Source organism: Drosophila biarmipes, chromosome 3R (genome assembly GCF_025231255.1).
Source record: "Drosophila biarmipes strain raj3 chromosome 3R, RU_DBia_V1.1, whole genome shotgun sequence".
NCBI classification, from domain to species: domain Eukaryota; kingdom Metazoa; phylum Arthropoda; class Insecta; order Diptera; family Drosophilidae; genus Drosophila; species Drosophila biarmipes.
In genome coordinates this window covers 21891491-21910069 of record NC_066616.1, presented here as the reverse complement: position 1 = coordinate 21910069, position 18579 = coordinate 21891491, and the positions used below count along the sequence as shown (strand labels likewise).

At 46.4% G+C, this 18579-nt stretch overlaps 5 protein-coding genes across 6 annotated transcripts; 3 read left to right on the top strand and 2 right to left on the bottom strand.

Moving 5' to 3' along the window:
- Positions 1-29: 29 nt before the first annotated feature.
- LOC108026271 (transcriptional regulator ATRX homolog) lies at positions 30-5013 on the bottom strand. Of its 2 annotated transcripts, none has more exons than XM_017097132.3 (4): positions 4888-5013; positions 2595-4565; positions 1622-2503; positions 30-1558 (listed from the first exon to the last, which is right to left on the bottom strand). In XM_017097132.3, exons 2-4 carry the CDS (start codon positions 4525-4527, stop codon positions 468-470), a joined length of 3906 nt encoding a protein of 1301 aa, XP_016952621.1. In that variant the 5' UTR covers positions 4528-4565; positions 4888-5013; the 3' UTR covers positions 30-467. The 2 variants fall into 2 exon arrangements, with proteins under 2 accessions (XP_016952621.1, XP_016952622.1); XM_017097133.3 differs by lacking the exon at positions 4888-5013 and adding an exon at positions 4701-4881.
- A 410-nt stretch (positions 5014-5423) lies between these two features.
- On the top strand, positions 5424-5871 carry LOC108026270 (transmembrane protein 141). Its single transcript, XM_017097131.3, has 2 exons — positions 5424-5618; positions 5675-5871. Exons 1-2 carry the CDS (start codon positions 5504-5506, stop codon positions 5869-5871), a joined length of 312 nt encoding a protein of 103 aa, XP_016952620.1. The 5' UTR covers positions 5424-5503.
- A 36-nt stretch (positions 5872-5907) lies between these two features.
- LOC108026269 (putative GTP-binding protein 6) lies at positions 5908-7840 on the top strand. Its single transcript, XM_017097130.3, has 3 exons — positions 5908-6140; positions 6196-6646; positions 6706-7840. The coding sequence occupies exons 1-3, from the start codon at positions 5908-5910 to the stop codon at positions 7597-7599; spliced, it is 1578 nt and encodes a 525-aa protein (XP_016952619.1). The 3' UTR covers positions 7600-7840.
- LOC108026268 (dihydroxyacetone phosphate acyltransferase) lies at positions 7631-13417 on the bottom strand. Its single transcript, XM_050888885.1, has 4 exons — positions 13082-13417; positions 11237-11816; positions 9448-10724; positions 7631-9390 (listed from the first exon to the last, which is right to left on the bottom strand). The coding sequence occupies exons 1-4, from the start codon at positions 13094-13096 to the stop codon at positions 9058-9060; spliced, it is 2205 nt and encodes a 734-aa protein (XP_050744842.1). The 5' UTR covers positions 13097-13417; the 3' UTR covers positions 7631-9057.
- A 1032-nt stretch (positions 13418-14449) lies between these two features.
- On the top strand, positions 14450-16221 carry LOC108026439 (fatty-acid amide hydrolase 2). Its single transcript, XM_017097376.3, has one exon. It carries the CDS (start codon positions 14541-14543, stop codon positions 16110-16112), a length of 1572 nt encoding a protein of 523 aa, XP_016952865.1. The 5' UTR covers positions 14450-14540; the 3' UTR covers positions 16113-16221.
- The last annotated feature ends 2358 nt before the right edge of the window (positions 16222-18579 follow it).

Below are 18579 nucleotides of genomic sequence, written 5' to 3'. Positions count from 1 at the left end.
TGCCCCCACAGCCGTAAAACACGCAAGTGTAGGAGAGAAATTGTTACGCTTTTATTTTAATATCTGTGTGCCATTTATTTTTGTTATCTTGTCGCGTGTTAAATAATTTCCTGCGTCTCCTAGCCGGATCCGCACTATGTGTTTATGTATGCATATAGCCATGGTCTATATTCTGTATGTTACGTGTTTAAATCATACGCCGTATTTAGCTTTTACTTGTATCTAATGTAAGTCTACACATGAATTAGGACAGTTTTGAACTTAGATGAGTCGATAGAAAGTATAATCTTATGCGCTCGGTTATGGGTAATTGGTAATAGGTAGTCGGTAATGGTAATTAGATAGGATAAACCACATTTGTAACTTTAGTCCAAAGGAAATGCCGACAAGGTCGACGAATTACCTACGATTAAATTAAAGAGTGTAACCATTTAATTGGTTCCGCGACTCCTGGTATCGGGCGTCTCTTAGTCGATCTCGTATACCTTGTCCGGCTCGAAGCCCGGAGCAGGTGTGACATGTGGAGCGGGGGGCATCGATCCAGCCGGCCCCGGCGGACCGCCAGTGCCCTGATTGTAGCCAGCCGCATTGGGATGCTGGTTGGCGTAGAGCAGGGGATTCATGTACATCCCGCTGGGATGGACAATGTTTGAGTGCAGGCTGAGGAGATCCTTGTACATGGTCGGATCGCCGTTGTTCATCTCGTTGTACAGCTGCTGCAGATAGGTGGGCACCAGCTGAATGACCTGGTTCTGGTTCAGCTCCGGATGGTCCTTCGATATCTTCATGTTCAGCAGCTGCAGCAGAATGTCCGACCGGAAGCCGAATATCTTGTTGGAGGTCACGCTGCCGGAGGCATTGCCAAACTGGCCCATCACCTGGTTGCCAAAGGCGTTCCTATCGTAGCTCATGTACTGCGATGCCTGGACCGTTCGCGTCTTCTCCGCCTCGTACTCGGCCCAGGCCGACTTGCGCTCCTCCTCCGACAGATTCTCGTGCTCCTCCTGCTCCAGCAACGAATCGTGCTCGTGATACTTGAAGATCAGCTTGTCGTGCTCGGTGAGAATCTCGGCAAACAGCCGATCCTTGGGCAGGATGGGCATCTCGCGCTCCGTGCTGGGTTGCAGCTCATACGAGTACAGCTCCATCAGGTCCGTCTGGTTGTAGTGCCGCGAGATCTGCTGCTCATCGATCACACGCTTGGCCGTGGCCTGCTTGGCCACCTGGCGTTCGTAGACCTTCTGCTCCATGGTGCCCATAGCAATCAGACGGTAGATGTAGCACGGTTTTATCTGCCCAAAGCGATAGACACGGAAGATGCTCTGCGTGTCGTGCGAGGGATTCCAGGAGACATCGAAGATGACCACACGATTGGCGGCCACCAGATTGATGCCCAGGCCACCGGCGCGAGTCGAGATGAGGAAGAGGCGGGCGCGCAAGTTGGTCACGTTGTTGAACTGCTTGCACATGGCCTCGCGCTGTTCCACGCTGCAGCTGCCGTCCAGACGGAAGTAATCCTTGCCGTTCGTCCAGCAGCCCTTGAAGTCGCCGACGTCACCTAGAAGAGCAGAATATTATATTTAAAACACAATTACCCATGGAGCTTAGTATGTGAACCCACCTTCAAACTCGTAGTTCTTGGTATTGCTGTCCACCAGCGACAGAAAGTGCTCGATGACGTCCAGCGATTGCAGGGACTGTGAGAAGACGAGCAGCTTGTCGCCAATTGCCTCGCACTGCTGCAGCAACCGCAAGAGGATGAGCAGCTTGGGGGAATGGTGCACGTTGTTCAGCTCTCGCTCCTCGACGAAGGGCTTCCACCACTCCGATGGGTCATCCTTCTGGACACTGGCTCCCGAGGGTAATCCGCTGAGCAGCTCCAGATCCGAGTCGCTATCTGCACCGCCGGCATTGCCATTACGAGTTTTGCGCTTTTTCACCTTGCCCGAGCTGGCCGCCAATCCCGACGTACTGGCATCCGACTTGAAGGACTCGCAGCTGTCCGAGGAGTTGGACGCAGCCTCCTCCTCGTCGGTCTCGTCGCAAATGAAGCCATCGATATCCGAGTCGTCGTTGCTGAGCAGCCGTTTGGCAATCACGTTGTCACTATTCACCCGCAGGTTCATAGGATGCGTCCAGATGCGCCGCAGATCCTGAAAGTCCTGGAACAGACGTGCCCCTTTGCCGACCACATCGGAGCCGCTCTGTTCCCGGTGCGTGGTCATGTAGTAGCCATAGAGCTTCTGCTGCAACTCCGACAGCGTCGTGTAGACCACGTACTCGTGTTTTGGCGGCAAATAAGGCGCCAGGACGGAGTAATCCCGCCGCTGGATGCAGCCCTCGAGTAGCTTGTGCAGAATGTGCGAGCGGTGCTTCATCAGACGAAGATCCCGGTCCGTGGAGTCGGTGTACTGGCCATTGGTGATCGGGTTGACGAAGCGGTTCATGTACTCCTTGTATGTGCCCAGCAGATTCGGCTTGACGAACTGAATCATGCAGTAATCTAAGGGAAGATGGAGATTATTGAATTAATTGGGTTTATACTATATACACTTTTATTGCTCCATGTCTAATAAACAGACCACGCAACTCACATTCTCTGAGATTATTTTGAAGCGGGGTGCCGGTGAGCACAATCCGACGCTTGGTGCGCATCCTGGTGACCGCCTTGCTGATGGAGGTCTTCTCGTTCTTGAGCAGATGTCCCTCGTCGCAGACGACCAGATCCGGACCGGGGTCGACCAGGGCCTCCATGAGCTGCTCGCGCTGCTTCTTGCGCAGACCCTTGGCCTTCTCGTTGGCCAGAATGCGGTACATGTCGTAGCCGAGGATGCAGACGCCGCCCTCCTTAAACCATTCGTTGAGCTTGAAGATGCGCGTGGGCTTGTCCTTGTAGCGCGAGATGTCGTACACCTCGATGTCGTTGCGGTTGGCGAACTTCATCCAGTTGTTGAACTCCCGCGCCCAGTTGTTCACCGTGCTGAGGGGCGAAATGACCAGGACGCGATCCACACCGGTGCGACGTGTGTTGACCAGCAGCGTGTGCGACAGGGTGACCACCTGCAGGGTCTTGCCCAGGCCCATGCAATGGGCAAGGATGCAGCCGGAGCCGGGCTTCTCCCGGCTCTCCTGCAGCGTCTCGAAGCAGGCATCCCACATGAACTTCACGCCAGCCACCTGATGCGGCTTTAGCTTCTTCAGCAGCCCCTTGTCCACCTGCAGCAGGGCCTTCTTGGAGTCCGCATCGAAGTCTAGCACCAGTTCGTTGATCTCCACGCTCTCGGACTTCACGAAGATGCGGTTGTACAGCTTCTGGCGGTCCTCAATGCGCTTCCTTCGGTCGTCCTCCTCTTTGGCCGCCTCCTTGGTTGTCAGATCCAAGTCCTTGGTCTTGATGATCTTGCGTATGTGCTTGCGCTTATTCTTCTGCTTGTCTTCATCGTCATCGCTCTCGCCGCTGGAGTTCTTCTTGATGCGCTTGCGACCGCCCTTCTTCTTCTGCTTCTCATCCGGCTCAAAGTCGGAGGAGCCCTTCTCGGAGTCGCTCTTCTTCCGACGCCGCTTGCGCTGCGGTATCACCTCGCTGTCGCTGCTATTGGCCGCCTCCTCCTCCTCATCCTCGGACGACTTTCTATCCTCCTCTTGCTCCTCCGCCGCTGGAGCTTCGTAGTCGGAATCGGCCTCACTTTCGCTTTTCGATCGCCTCTGCCTGCTCTTCTTGGAGGTGGTGGCCGCCTCCTCCGAGTCCGTGCTCATTTTCTTGGTCTTCTGGGCGGGCTTTGGCTTGGGCAGGCTGACACGCTTCAAGCGCACCACACAGCGTTTGGGTCTCACTGGAGATTCTGCTCGTGAGGAGCTGGCTTTCGAGGATCTCTCGCTGCTCAGCGAACCCCGATGTGGTCGATTGCCGTTCTTGGTGGCCCCGCTGGATGTGCTGGCCTGCTCCGGCCGTTTATTGGTGGCTTCCTGGCTTTTCTTTTGCTGGTTATCCTCTTCCCGCCTTCTGCGCAAGGGATTGGCCAGCAGCACAGGCTCCAAGTCGTCCTCCTCCTCGCTGTCGCTTAGTTCTATGATAGCAGCGCTCCTTTTACGCGCTGGCAAAGGGGATTTGATCCTTATCAGAAGCGCCTCGCTGTCGCTGGAACTCTCCACCAGAGTGATCTTCTTCTGAACACTTTTGCGGGGGGATCTCTCCTTGGTTTTGGGACTGGCCAGCAGCTTCTCGAGCGGCACAATGCGAATCTTGCAGACGGCTGGCTGCTCCTCCTCCTCCTCGTCGTTGGCTGAGCTGTTGGCTACTGCCTGATCGGAATCGGAGTCACTGGTGAGACTGCTAATGGTGACATTTCTGGCTGCCCTGGCATTTCTCTGTGATCTCGATTTGGACTGCTTGGATCTCGGAGACTTCGGCTTGGCTTTCGCCTCGGATCCGGATGCAGCTGCTGAAACGGAGGAGCAGTTGGAGTCGTCTGTGGTCAAAGGTGTTGCGGCATCTGTGTGACGGGCGTTGGGGGTTTTCTTTCCCATAGGTAACCGGCTGATTGTCCGCCCAGCACGTAAAAGGTCTGCAAGAAATGCGATTTGGTTGCGTTACTCTACTGCTTTTCTCTACTGCCTAGGCGCCCTGCAAAAAGTATTGTACTTTTTCCCTAATTCTTTTTTATTGCCAGCATTTGCCGCGCGTTCTTCGCTTCGCTTACTCTTCTTCTTTCCCTCTATCGCTCTTCCTCTTTCCGCTGCTCTTCGCCTTTTTTTTGCAATCTGCGTCTGTCTCTTTTTTTTTTTGTGTGTGGCGTCGGCACTACTTGTACATCTATTATTTATCCGAAAACCCCTATTTTCTCGGTTCAAATGGTTCCCCGGATCGGTTGGCTGCGCTTTCTTCACCTTCTAGTGGATGCTCGGACGCCTCACTGCATCCTGCCACTCGATTTGAACTCCTTTTCGCGACCTCTTAATTGTTATTTTTTAGCGTAAAGCCGCCGCAATTGCAACTTGGGTATACTAAACCGATTACGGGGTTGCCAGACCGGCGGGGCTGCTATCGATAGGTGTAGTCATCGGGAGATAGTATCGAGTCTCGGTGGTTGCAAGCAACTTAAATTATGTAATATTTATATATTTATAAAGATTGGAGATGTTATTTTTATTTTTGAACTTGGCCGATTTAAAATAACTAGTTTTATTTTAGCATTTTTTTTTTGTAATCGTATAATTGACCAAGAACCGAAATAAATTTATGGGTTTTTAAAGTGGATGGAATTAAATTCAATTAATTAAAAATTTATTTTTTTGTTTTATTATTTACAGTTTTCTACAATTTAATATAATTTAATAAAACCATAATTGGCATCTGGCATTAAAAAACATTAATTTAAATATCGGTTGTTAGCCGATACCATCGCTATAAGTTCTCCCACCCCTAGTTGCACAGCTGTTTTAATTGCGCGCCGGCAAAAAGCGAATGAAAATAACAATTTAATCACCTAATTAAGCGTTTATTATGAACGATATCAAGCGATTGAAGGACCAGCAGCGCGAGAAGCACCCAGGATTCGATGGTTACATCGACTGCATGACCCGCTCCCTCTTCACAGGACTTGCCACGTTTTGTTTGAGTGCGTTCTCTTCTCTTGGTTTCTTGATAATTGCATAATAATTACACAAATTACAGGTTTTTCCGGCACCTATTTTGCACAAAAGATTATACAATCCCGCATTCGCTATCCGGTTAAGTACAATATACTGGTTTCCTCGCTGGTGGCCACCGGAGTGTCCTACCAGACGACCTCGACGCGCACGAAATCCTGTCAAGCGGCGTGGATGGCCTTTGAGGACAAGCATTCAGTGCTGAAGGAGAAAACCTTTTAGTTATAGCAGTCCATCATTAAATCCCTAGTCTTAGTCATGTCTGCTCTGCGGATATTCGGCCGCTTGGCCAGGAGTCTTCCACTCCGTCCGGTTGTGGGTATTCCCCTACGCCTTAAGTACACACAACACCAAGGAGTCAAGGGCATTCGGAACAGAAAGAGCTTCTTCGAGGCCCAGATGCAGGCTGCAGGTCAGGATAATGAGGATTTGGAGATGGAGGAGCGGGCGCCTAGTGGCGATCTGGCAGACATGCGGTTCCTAGACGATCGGTGGGTATTAAAATAATAGGAAAATCATTGATTGATGACTTAACACTGATTTTAGGGCCTACGACGAGGTGGCAGGAGGAGCGATGCGCATCACCCGCGACATAGCCAGCTCCCAGCAAGTGCTGATCCTCCAGCCGTATGTAAAGTGGGCCGCCAAGCGGCAGAGCACACCCATCGATGTCCGGCCAGAAGATCAGCTGGCGGAGGCCTCTGCTCTGATCCACTCCCTGCCCAACTGGCAGGTGGCCAGGGCTCTCAAAGTTCCCCTCGAAAGCCTCGAGAAGAAGACCCTCTTTGGCAGCGGCAAGCTGGTGGAGCTCAAGGAGCTGGTCGCTGAATTGAGGCAGGAAAGGCAACTCACCTGCCTGTTTGTCAGCAAGGGCACGCTCTCCTTTGCCCAGAAACGCTTCTTGGAGGCGGAGTTCTGGCTGCCCGTGATGGATCGCTACTCAGTGCTGATACAGATACTGAGGCTGCATGCCACTAGCGCTGAAGCAAAGCTACAGGTGGGGTTTACTTTCTAAAGGTCTATAAAAAATGATTCAATACTGGTTATGTCTTACAGGTCGCCATGGCTGAGTTGCCGTACATCTGGGCCCAGGCCAAGGATGCCAGTGTCACCCAGACGCGTCGACAGGGCTACGCCTTGACAGACTTGCAGAAGGAGATTCTCCGCACCAGAGAGCGCAAATTGCGTGCGGAACTGGAGCGGGTTCGGCGGCAAAGGCAGTTGCTCCGTCAGAAGCGAAAGCAGCAAAACTATCCCATTGTGGCCGTGGTAGGTTACACGAACGCTGGCAAGACCTCCCTGATCAAGGCTCTCACCGTGGAGGATGCCCTGCAGCCGAGGAATCAGTTGTTTGCCACTCTCGATGTGACTGCCCATGCGGGTTGTTTGCCCTGCAACCTGCAGGTGATCTACATGGACACCGTGGGCTTCATGTCTGATTTGCCCACAGGTCTGTTCGAGTGCTTTGTGGCCACCTTGGAGGATGCCATGCTGGCGGATGTAATTGTGCACGTCCAGGACCTCTCGCATCCATGCCATGCCGCCCAACGCAGTCATGTGGAGGCCACCCTGCGTTCCCTGGCCTTCAATGTGGCTGGTGGAGATTCCACTGCCAGCCAATTGCCGCCCATCATCAATGTGTACAACAAATGTGATTTGGTAACCTCCGGAACGCCGTCTTCCTCAGATGCCGTGCACCATATCTCAGCGCGAGCACAAACTGGATTGGAACCCCTGCTAGATGACATTGAACAGCAGATACTGACTGCCACCGGGCGAAGGAAGCTTCAAATGAGGGTGCCCAGCGGTGGACCCGAAATGGCTTGGCTGTATAAAAACGCAGCCGTGGTGAAAACTACAGCGGATGAGGAAAATCCCGAGCGGTTGATGATGCACGTGGTCATTAGCCAACGAACCCTGGACCAATTCAAACGAGAGTTTTGTCGCTGACCATAAAATCTTGAATTTAAAGTCGCATGAATCAAGTTTCTGAGGCGCAAGTGGCACCGACTACATTTTTTATTATTGCTCTCGTTTTTTTGTTGGTTTAGTTATTAGCGGGTGTAGTTAGGATTGGTGTTGTTTTCTCGTTTTAAATTCTTTTTAAATATAAAAGTAACTACCATTAAAATAAAACGAAACAATGTCTAAAAATATCATTAAACAGAACATGTGTATTGCACTTCGCGGACATTTTTGTGCTGCGTTTTTCTCTAGGAATAATCGGAACTGAATCCGCGTGGGATCAGATTTCGAACCAACCGCTTTTAAATATATCTATGGGCAAGCTTTGTGGCTCGCCTTTTTAAATTTTTTTTTGTGGTACTGACTTTTTATTGGCACAATAGAATATTTAAAAATAATCCATGGCTGATGAGCATAGGCAACTTAAGATTAAATAATGAAAAAAACTTAACACCAGCTTAAAATAACAAAAACGTACACGAACATAACCCTTAAAAAATATAAAATGCGTCCATCACTCTCTTGAACAATTTAAATAGTTTAAATGACTGTTTGCCTTCATGGGAGTTTTAAAGATTGATGGTTAAGCTAAAAAAAATATTACAAAAATGTGATTATCGAGTTGAGCTTTGAAGTTAACGTAAAAGTGTGCATTTTGTTGGGCAACATTGCTAGGATTTCCTCGGCTAAAAATATATGAAATATATATTTCGATGGGATCTACCATTACCGGTTAATATATACAAAAATGTCTGATCGAAATTCGATATCTTGCAAGTGTATGTTTTGGCGGTTTTGTAAGTTTCATTTGTTTTTATGGCAAACTAGACACAAAATTTCAGTTTCTAAGATTAAGATATTCTAAGCACTTAGATACATGCACACTCTAGGATGGATCGATGTTTTTTGTCAAAGAATTTCATGGCAATCTTGTTAGGACAGTAGTAATTGTGTTTTACTCCAGTCAAGTATTTTTGGTTTTTATTTTTATATTTGTTTTGATTTTATTGGTTAATGACTCTTGTTAAAATTATAGTACAAATGGGGAATGTATTTTTAGGCCAAAAAATAATAATAATCATTAGGCAGAATATCTTGAAGCTGTTAAGCCTCATTAAAATCCTTCTTTGACAAAAAGTACACAACTTAGAACTTTTAAAATCGACCCATCCTGTACAGACACCCCTAAACCTACGTGAATGAGTGGGAGGATTCGATGACCCAGTGGAGCAGCTGCCAAAGCGGCGCCACCACCACAATAAAAAACAGAATGCAGATGATGCGACAATTCTTGAGCAGGCCGACAACAAACTGGATGAACTGCATGAACAATGAAATGCTAATTGTACTACACTCTTGGGGCTTCGACGCTGCATCGGGATTGGGATCGCTTTCCGCATCCCTAGGCGTCGTCTCCCCCGCCGGCCTCTTGCCGTTTGCCAGTTATAACTTGGCTATGTGGAACTGGGCCTGCTGGTTGGCCGCCGTCGAGTATTGAGCGAATGGCATTAGTTGGCAGTACTCGAGGAGCTGGTTTTCCAGTTCCCTCAGGCACTTTCCTGGTGATCCGGCGATCTTCATCTGCCCCGAGTCCTTACACTTCAGAATGTAACCCCTCTGGATCAAAGCGTATATGGCTATGTTGAGGTTGTCCAACGCCAGACAATATGGATGCACATGGGAGGGAGGGCCACCGGGTTGCTGGAGCAGCTGCTCCACATGCTGCTGCACGCGCACAAGAAGGTCCTTGTTACTGAACTCGAACTCCAGCGGGATCTGTAGGTAAACAATACAGTAAAAATAGGTTTTTACATCATTTAAGCCACCACCCACCTTTCTTAAGGTGACCACCAGCTGGTAGTAGAGGCACAGGAACGGCGCCAGGGCGGCCAGTATGACATGCGAGCACTCATTATCCTGCACCCTGATGCGTCCGCTCTGCTCCACCTCCACCACCCGCTCGTCCAGGAGCAGCTGCAGGTGTGTCTCAAACTCGGCTGCCTCGCGGTTCGATTCGATGATGAACTCGTGCTGGAACAGGGCATCCATGGTGGTCACATGCGCATGCAGTGCACTCAAACTGGCATCGTACGAGATGTCCGCCGTTGACTTCTCCTGGTTCCTCTGCTCCTTGAGCGCGGCCAGCAGCAGATAGGCGGGTCTGGCCAGCCAGAACATGCAGGGATTTATGTAGAGCTGCAGGGCCAGCATGGGCACGGCCACCGCCATGGTTTGTGGACAGAGGGCATGAGCCTTCAAGCGTTTGACATCGATCTGTTCAGCCAATTGCTTGGCTGCCATGGGTGTGAATTGCAGCCGAGCAGTGGCAAAGTGCAAAATATTTGAATGAATCTCCACGGCATCTATGATGTCCGCCTTAATGCTTCCAGGAGTAGTGCTGACATGGGCTCCCAGCTGCTCGAAGATCCGCTTGAGATGCAGTACTCCTCGAGCTAGCTCGTCGATATTCACACTCTTTTGGGCGTACAATTGACTGGCGTAGTATAGAGTCAGCAGATTGAAGGTGGTGATCACAATGCGGCGCTGCTGTTGGTAGATAATCTCGTTGGCCAGCTGCTTGACCAGTTCCACTTCCTGGCGGTTCAGCTTCTGCAGGTGACCTCCCACACCCGCTCGCTGCATCCGCTGGCCACTGTCGTGTCCGAAGAACTCCTTGACAGAGATGGGTTCACCAAAGTCCAGGAACATCTTGCCGAAGCGCTCGTCGATGATTTTCAGGGCCTTGAAGAAACCCTTCGTGGACTCCTTGGGCTTGGGCACGCCCAGCAGCTCATAGACGAACAGTTGCTCCTCCAGGACACGCTCGTAGGCCACACTAACCGGGACGATCATCACATCCGGGACCTCGCCAGTGAAATATGGCAGCAGGGCCATCGAAAGGAGTCCGATTTTGGGCACCAGGGCCTTGAAGTTCCTGGAGCGCGTGCCCTCAATGAAGAACTCCACGCCAATGTGGTAATGGGCCACCAGAGCGTACATGTACTCCCGGAAAATGTCCCAGTACAGCTCGTCGTTGGAGAAGCTGCGGCGCATGAAGAAGGCTCCAGTCTTTCGCAGCATTGTGCCCATTCCAAACATTGAGTGGAAATCTGCAAGGGATTAGGGCTACATTAATATGATAAAATCATTAAAAACTTTAGTCCTCCTAATTATACGCATTTTAAGCGATTATAACAATTTAACACCTTTAATTACCCAGATACAAATCTAGTAACAAGTTGACAACTTAATTTGCTAGTTCATACTAATTGAAAAGCAAACAATTTTAAAATATAGCATGTCATTAGCGTTAAATATTTCCATTTCGTAAAACGATAATAGAATATGGACAATGTGTTAAATGCAAAACAAATGCTATTAATATTTGTAGCACATTTTCCGCTGCTAAAATTTTTATGGTTTTTCGGAAAATGAGCATAAAAAATGAATGGCTAAGCAATAGGTAAATTTGTTTTTGGAAATTATCTTTGAAATTTCGAAAAATATTTGTTTAATTGGTTGAATCAAATAATCATTCTGTTGAAAGCAATTAAAACTTGAAGAAATGCGGCCTTTGATCTCTCTAAGTAGAATATTTTTTAACGAATCATTCAAAACGTACCCATTCCGGCTGCTATTCCAGGAATCTCGATGTCGTAGTAGTAGCAGATGTACGACATGAGGATGAAGTCCATGTAGCTGCGGTGACTGGGCAGATAGAGCACCGGGCACTTGCCCATATCCTTGCGCACGTTGGCCATGCTGGCCGAATTGACGTAGAAGCCATCGCAGATCCTCTTGCCTATCGCCGTGATGGCTATGCCGCACCACCGGATGATGGCCATGTTCCGCTCCAGACCGATCTCATCGATGATCGCCTTGGCCTGCCGCTCCAGCTGCTTCACCGGCTGGCCCGATTCCTTGGCATAGTGCTCCAGCACGGATCGCAGCTTCTCGCTCTTGAGGACGTGCTGCTTGAGTTTCTGCGGATTGAGATACTTTTCGAATTCGTAGGCCACCTGCGGATTGAACTCCCTGGTCATGGAGGCCTCATTGCCCGGTGCTATTATGTTCTTGAAGTTCCTCATGTATTCGGCGGCACTGGCCAGTGACTTGCGCTCCTCCTGGTCACTGGCATCAGTGGATCCTCCTCCTCCGACTGTCACCGCGACTGGATTCCTCTGCATCGCGCTGCGTTTCACCTGCGAAAATGGAAAACAACGTGCGTCGCGCTGTTGAGAATCTCTGGAGGTATGTGGGCAACTAAAAATAAAGGAAAATAGCGTCGAGTGCGGTGCTATTTGACGAATCAACTGTCAAGCAGTCGGCCCCACTTTACAGACTTGACACACCGACACATAAAGTCACTGTTTGCTGAGATAGCGTCGGCACTCGGAGAAAATATTTACCAAAAAATTAACAAAAAAATTGGGGTTCGGTTTATATAATAATAGAATATTTATGGTTTTTCTTGGCCCGTTATTTTTTAATTAATAAAATTTGAAATATTTTATAATCAATTTAAAAGTTCCATTATTAAAATAATGGTTCTTTGGCATCTTAAAAAACTTTTTAGTAATGGTAAATCCTTTATTATTTTTTAATAACATTTAATTTGTGTTTTGTATACTTCAAGTTTCTTTAAGTGCTCCGCTATCCAGAGAAGGTTTATTATCTGACAGATTCAGCAGTTGAGGTAATCAGCGGCGAGGTACGGTTGCGTGTTAAAGGTGAACGCGTGTTTACCCTTAAATCCCCAAAACCTCGCTTAGCTTAATGAGGAGTTTCAAATTTTCCACAACACCACAGCTTTAAAAATTACTAGGTTTTGCTCAATTTAAGTGGCTGAGAATAAGGCGAAGTTAAGAGTCATTAAAAATAATAAAGGCGTTTTTAATGAAATTTTTTGCGATCTGTAAGGTATTTTAACCTAGCAAAATGATGTTAAATTATATTAAGAGACCTTATTTGATTTTTTTTTGTAAGTTGTGGTATATTAATAAAAAAAACATCATTAAATAATAAAAAACTTAAATTTATTTATTGATTTAAAGCAAATTGATTAGCTAATTTACGAACATAATGACAAAGCTATTTTTAAACCCATTTCAACCACTTAAGTCGTGGCGACAACCCTGAAGACTGGAAAACATTTATTAGGGTTGCTGACCTATCCCAAACTGGAACTGGGATGCGTCACGCGAGTGATTTATTCGTGTCACGACACGCTCGCATTTCTGGTGATAACGTCACTCATCAGGTGAGCCACCTGGGCGGGAATAAAAAAGCAATGGTCTGGGCCATAAAACCACACACCCTCTCTGCTCGAGTGCAAAAGATAATGCCCAGGAAGGCTTAAGATTAGTAATCGACCTGGCAACTGGCTTTAAAAATTGATGAAGAGCCCCCTTCGATGGAAAATGAACAGATGTGGCGACTCCCAGGCAAACAAGCACACACTCCGCACTTTTACAGGTAGCATTTTAACACTTCGCTTTGCGTTTTAGCCGGTAATTGCAATTTAACACGGCTAGTAAGGGGGCTTTTTGTTTGGCTTTCCGTATAAATACGACTGCAATACGAATATTTACTTTACAAATGCACTTGTTTCCGCAAACTTTCTATTTATAAGTCACTGGGCATCACGGGCATGCTGACTAATTGGCTACGTATGTCACACACTATCGAATAATCCAATTTTTCGGCCCAGATAAGGCGCCTTTATGATGGCAAAATCAATTAAAAAATGATTCACTGCCCAGATAGCACCTGAGGTTTGATTAGTAATGGGCGGCCCCTTATCGGGGTGATCGAACTTGGGATTGCAGGGTGTCTGCCATTCGATTTACCGGTCTACGTACTGGGTCAAAAATTCGATACTAGCTGCCCAGGCAGGAATTTAGGTGGCCTTTTTTTCGCACTGCACGAGGCCTCCGCTCTTAGTGCATTTAATTCACGACTCGCAACTTATTTCGGATCTCGCTGACCGACTTTTAGTGGCTTTATTTCTCTGCAGCGGCAGCGGAGGCGGCTGTTTTGTTTTGTTGACGAAAAGACATCTGCAGCAGCTGCGAATCGATATTTGACGGTTGGGTGAGTGTAGGGGCTCTCTACACGATGCGACCGACGCATTAGGGGCACTCCCCGCCCAGCTGTTCATGCGCGGTGGTGGTTTGATGGGGCAATAGTAGCGGTATTCCCGTACACTTTTATTTTATTTTAAAAGGTTTTTAATATAAATATGGAACAATTCCCTTTCTTCACTTAAATTCAATGTAGGCACTGTAAATACCCATAAAAAACATTTTATTTATTTACTATACATTTTTTAAAATTTATTTTGAATTTTGCATTAAATAATATTTCTTTTTAGTTCAAATGCGTATTTTAGGGTTCAAATAAAATGCGTTCATTTGTAAATGTTTTCTAAATTTATTGTATAGTTATGTAGTTAACAGGGCTTAGTATAGAGATACACCTAATTAATGCCATTTATTTATAATTAATAAGTAAGTTGTTCTCAAATATTTACACATTGGTAGAATTTATTTGATTTAAGAGGTTTTTGTAGCGCCTAATATGTTTTAACAGCATGGGTTAAATAATATCAAAAATCTGGTAATCTTTTATCTAAATATTAAATGGGTTTTTTGCCATGTAAAACAGATTTTTCCCTCGACTGTCAATGTACTTTATTACACATTTTCATATCAGAAGGGTAATATAAATAAGCTGATATTACTTGGGCCACTGATTAACCGATGCCCACTGTACTTCGTACTGAAACGGGTTTTGGGGAAAGCTTTTCTGGCCAGCTTTCGCTGATATCGGGTGGCAACGTACCGCAACCTAAGAGGTCTTCGGCTTTAGTTTGCATTTGCAATGCGCAAAGTGCAAATCTCAACAGAAAAAAAAGAGGTGTCATCATGTCGTTTTGGAGCCACGTACTGGATGCCCTGCTGGCACTGGTCCACATTCTCAGCGACCGCCTGCTGGAGTTCGTTTTGGGATGGTATCTGGGTGACCACAAGCGGGTTCCGGGTCCGCCCAGCTTGGAGCAGCAGTCGCTGCTGACCAAAAGCGCCGTGGAGTTGGCCCAACAGATACGGGAGCGTAAGCTGCGGAGTTACGACATCGTGAAGGCCTATTGCGAACGCATCGAGAGTGTTAACCGGGATCTGAACGCCGTGGTGGACGGTCCCTTTCCGGAGGCCTTGGATCAGGCGCGCGAAATCGACCGGAAGTTGGCCAAAAAGGAGTACAGCGATGAGGACTTCCGGCGTCAGCCCTTCCTGGGAGTACCCTTCTCCACCAAGGACAGTACCGCGGTGGCCGGCAAGCTGCATACTCTGGGTCTGCTATCCCGGAAATCGGAACGTTCGACCGAGGACGCCGAGTGCGTTCGCCTTATGAAGGAAAGTGGTGCCATCATCATTGCCACCACCAATGTTCCGGAGGTCAACAAGTGGATCGAGTCGAGGAACATGCTGATTGGTGGAACCAACAATCCCTATGATCTACGACGCTCTGTGGGTGGTTCTTCGGGTGGAGAAGCCGCTCTGATCGCCGCCTGCTGTACGGGCTTTGGCCTGGGAACTGATATCGGTGGTTCCATACGCATACCCGCCTTCAATTGCGGTGTCTTCGGGCACAAGCCCACCTCCGGAGCAGTGAATATGGCTGGTTGCACCTTTAGAACCGGCAAGGAAAAGGAGACTATGGTGTGTGCCGGTCCGATGAGTCGTTCCGCCCGGGATTTACTGCCCCTGATGCAGGTTCTTATGGAACCCTCGCTCAAGGCCAAGCTAAAACTGGATGAGAAGGTGGATCTCAAGCGTTTGCGCTATTTCTATGTGGCCTCCAACGGCATGGCTCAGTGCAATCCTATAAACCGGGAAACCGAAAGAGTGATGTACAAGATACGTAAGCATTTCGAGGGCCTGTGCGGCAGGGATGTGCAACATGCCAACATACCCAACACCAAGTTGACCGGCAAGATGTGGCGCTACTGGATGACCCAGGAGCCGGCCAACTTTAATCGCTTGCTGGGGAACGGCGCCGAACTCAATCCGTTTGTGGAGCTCTTCAAGAAGATCCTGGGACAGAGTGACTACAGCATGGCCGCCATTTACGGGCTGCTCGATGGTGTGCTGCCAGCGGAGAAGGAAAAGCTGATGCGGGAGGCCACGGCAAAGTGCAGGAAGTCGGTGCAGGATTTGCTCGGCGATGATGGGGTTCTGTTCTTCCACAGCTCTCCGAGGACGGCGCCCTTTCACTTCTATCCGCTGATCAAGTTCAATGACTTCGCCTACTTCAGCCTGTTCAACGTGCTCCATCTGCCGGCCACCCAGGTGCCCATGGGGCTCGACACGAAGGGCTTGCCCCTGGGCATCCAGGTGGTGGCCAATCCGAACAACGATCGTCTTTGTCTGGCGGTCGCCGAGGAACTGGAGCGGACCTTTGGCGGCTGGGTGCCACCATTTGCCCTGAAACAATAGATGCCCTATATGATCGAATATTTGTTTAACTACTTTAGGTGTCGGTAACGCTGGAGACTGTCGCTTGTGGCCTTTGTTACAGGAATTCAATAAATCTACTCACTTTTTATTAGTTTCGGTTCCTTTTTCTGGGGAATTTAAAAAAAATGTCCGTTTTGGTTATTTGAAATTTTGAAATTTTCAAAACTTGGAAAAAAATATACCTTTTAATCCTTTGATAAATTGAAAGCTGATCTGGATGATCTTTCTAATTTATTCTTTTCTAAAAGAAAATATGTAATTCGTATAGTTTTTCAAACAATACCAGAAATCAGCTGGTTGACGCTCTGGCAACTCTTTAAAAAGCGTATGGTGCTGCCCAACTAACTCGATATATTTAAATTATGCCGCAAAAAGAAACGCATTACATAAGTTCATATTGGGAGGTCTTTTTTATTACAAACATTTGTGTTTTTAATAGATTTTATTATCAACTCGTTTCATACATCGATATAACATATTTAAAGCGGATTCCATACGCACAACGGAGGAACGATAAGGCATATATTTCAACCAGAACTTCGGTTTCTATCAACAAACTAAACGATTTTGTTTGTGGGGAATATATATAATAGTGAGATTTAATTCATTCTGTGACCCCTGTGGCGCATAAACAAAGTGAAATGCTCTTTGATTATCGTTCTGCTATTATACTACACTTTTATATTTGAAATCAACTTCGGTGTTGGTTATAAATAAAAACATTTGTGTTTCCAATGAGTTCTTAGTATCAACTTGTTTAATTTATATTTACAAACTAGGTAGAGCGAATTCCGTATTCCGATCTGAAGTTGACTGCGACTTGAAAATTTGCCAAAATTAGTTTACAATTTTGTAACATTTTGGTTACGTTCTTTGTTTTTGTTTTTATATTGCGGGAGGTATTTAGGACCCAAAGTGATGTGGAACGTTCCATTCTCAGGTCTTGTATCCATTTTCGAAACGTCAAAGTCCGGCGGCGCGGTGAAGGATTGCACCAGAAACAGCAGAAAAAGCAGGCCCAAGATCAAAAATTTCGATGCGATCATTCTGAGCTAAAAAAATAAACTAAATAGCTAAACCCACAAACATATTTTAGAAAAGTTTGCAAATGGCAAGGCAAGCAATATAGAGAAAAATTTGCCCGTTTGATTTGTGTTCTAATAAGCAATAAGACGAATAAACAACAAAGGAAGTTAACTTCGGCAAGCCGAAGTTTGTATACAGTTATAGAAAAATTTCAATAATTTTATTAAATTGAATTCGAAATTCTTAAAAATATAAAAATGTATATTCCCAATATTATAAAATAATATGTCAAAAAGCCCCAAAGCTATAAATTGTTTCATATTACTTCCCACCATTTTTCGGATTGTTCCTATGACAGCTATATGATATAGTCTTCCGATTTTGATAAATTTTAATTCAAAATTCAAAACCAAATAAAAAATGGTATTTCCAAGTGTAGGAGGGTATATGTTAAAAAACACCGAAGATATAATTTTTCCATATTATTTTAACACTACTTTTCCGTTTGTTCCTATGGGAGCTATATGATATAGTCGTTCGATTTTGATAAAATTTAATTCGAAATTCAGAACTCAGTTAAAAATGTTATATCCAAGCTTAGAAAGTTATATGTTAAAAAACACCAGAGATATAATTTTTTCATATTATTTTACCACTAATTTTCCGATCGTTCATATGGCAGCTACATGATAATATAATATAATTTTTTTAAAATTCTTTCCCCGATAGTTCCTATGGGAGCTATAATATATAGTGGTCCGATCCGGCTTGTTCCGACTTATATACTACCTGCAATAGAAAGAAGACTTTTGGGAAAGTTTCAGCCCGATAGCTTTAAAACTGAGAGACTAGTTTGCGTAGAAACGGACGGACAGACGGACGGACAGATGGACGGACAGACGGACATGGCTAGATCGACTCGCCTTGTGACGCTGATCAAGAATATATATACTTTATGGGGTCGGAAACGTCTCCTTCACTGCGTTGCAAACTTCTGACTGAAATCATTATACCCTCTGCAAGGGTATAAAAAATGTATATACATATTTCAGCTAAAGAATGTGAACTTGTCAGTATGTGCATATCGTCTGGACGCTGTCTCTCTCATTGATTGTTGTCAAAAAAATAAGAGAAAATGTTTGGCTTGTTCTATTATTAAATATTTGCTGAATTATTTATTTATTTTAGGCCACGCGCCACAAGCAAAACGAATTATATTATTGATCCCAAAAAAAGCGGTTCTTTTTTTTCAAATGTTATCAGCTTTGCTTTACCGAACTCATATAGACAAACAAACGCCCACAGAATTAACTGATGAACTTTTTTCTGTTTTTCCACTCTGAATGTTGCTAGCCCAAACACTCAAAAACAATGTTTTTTTCAAAAGATAAATATGCGTCTATTTTGCCGCTGAACGACA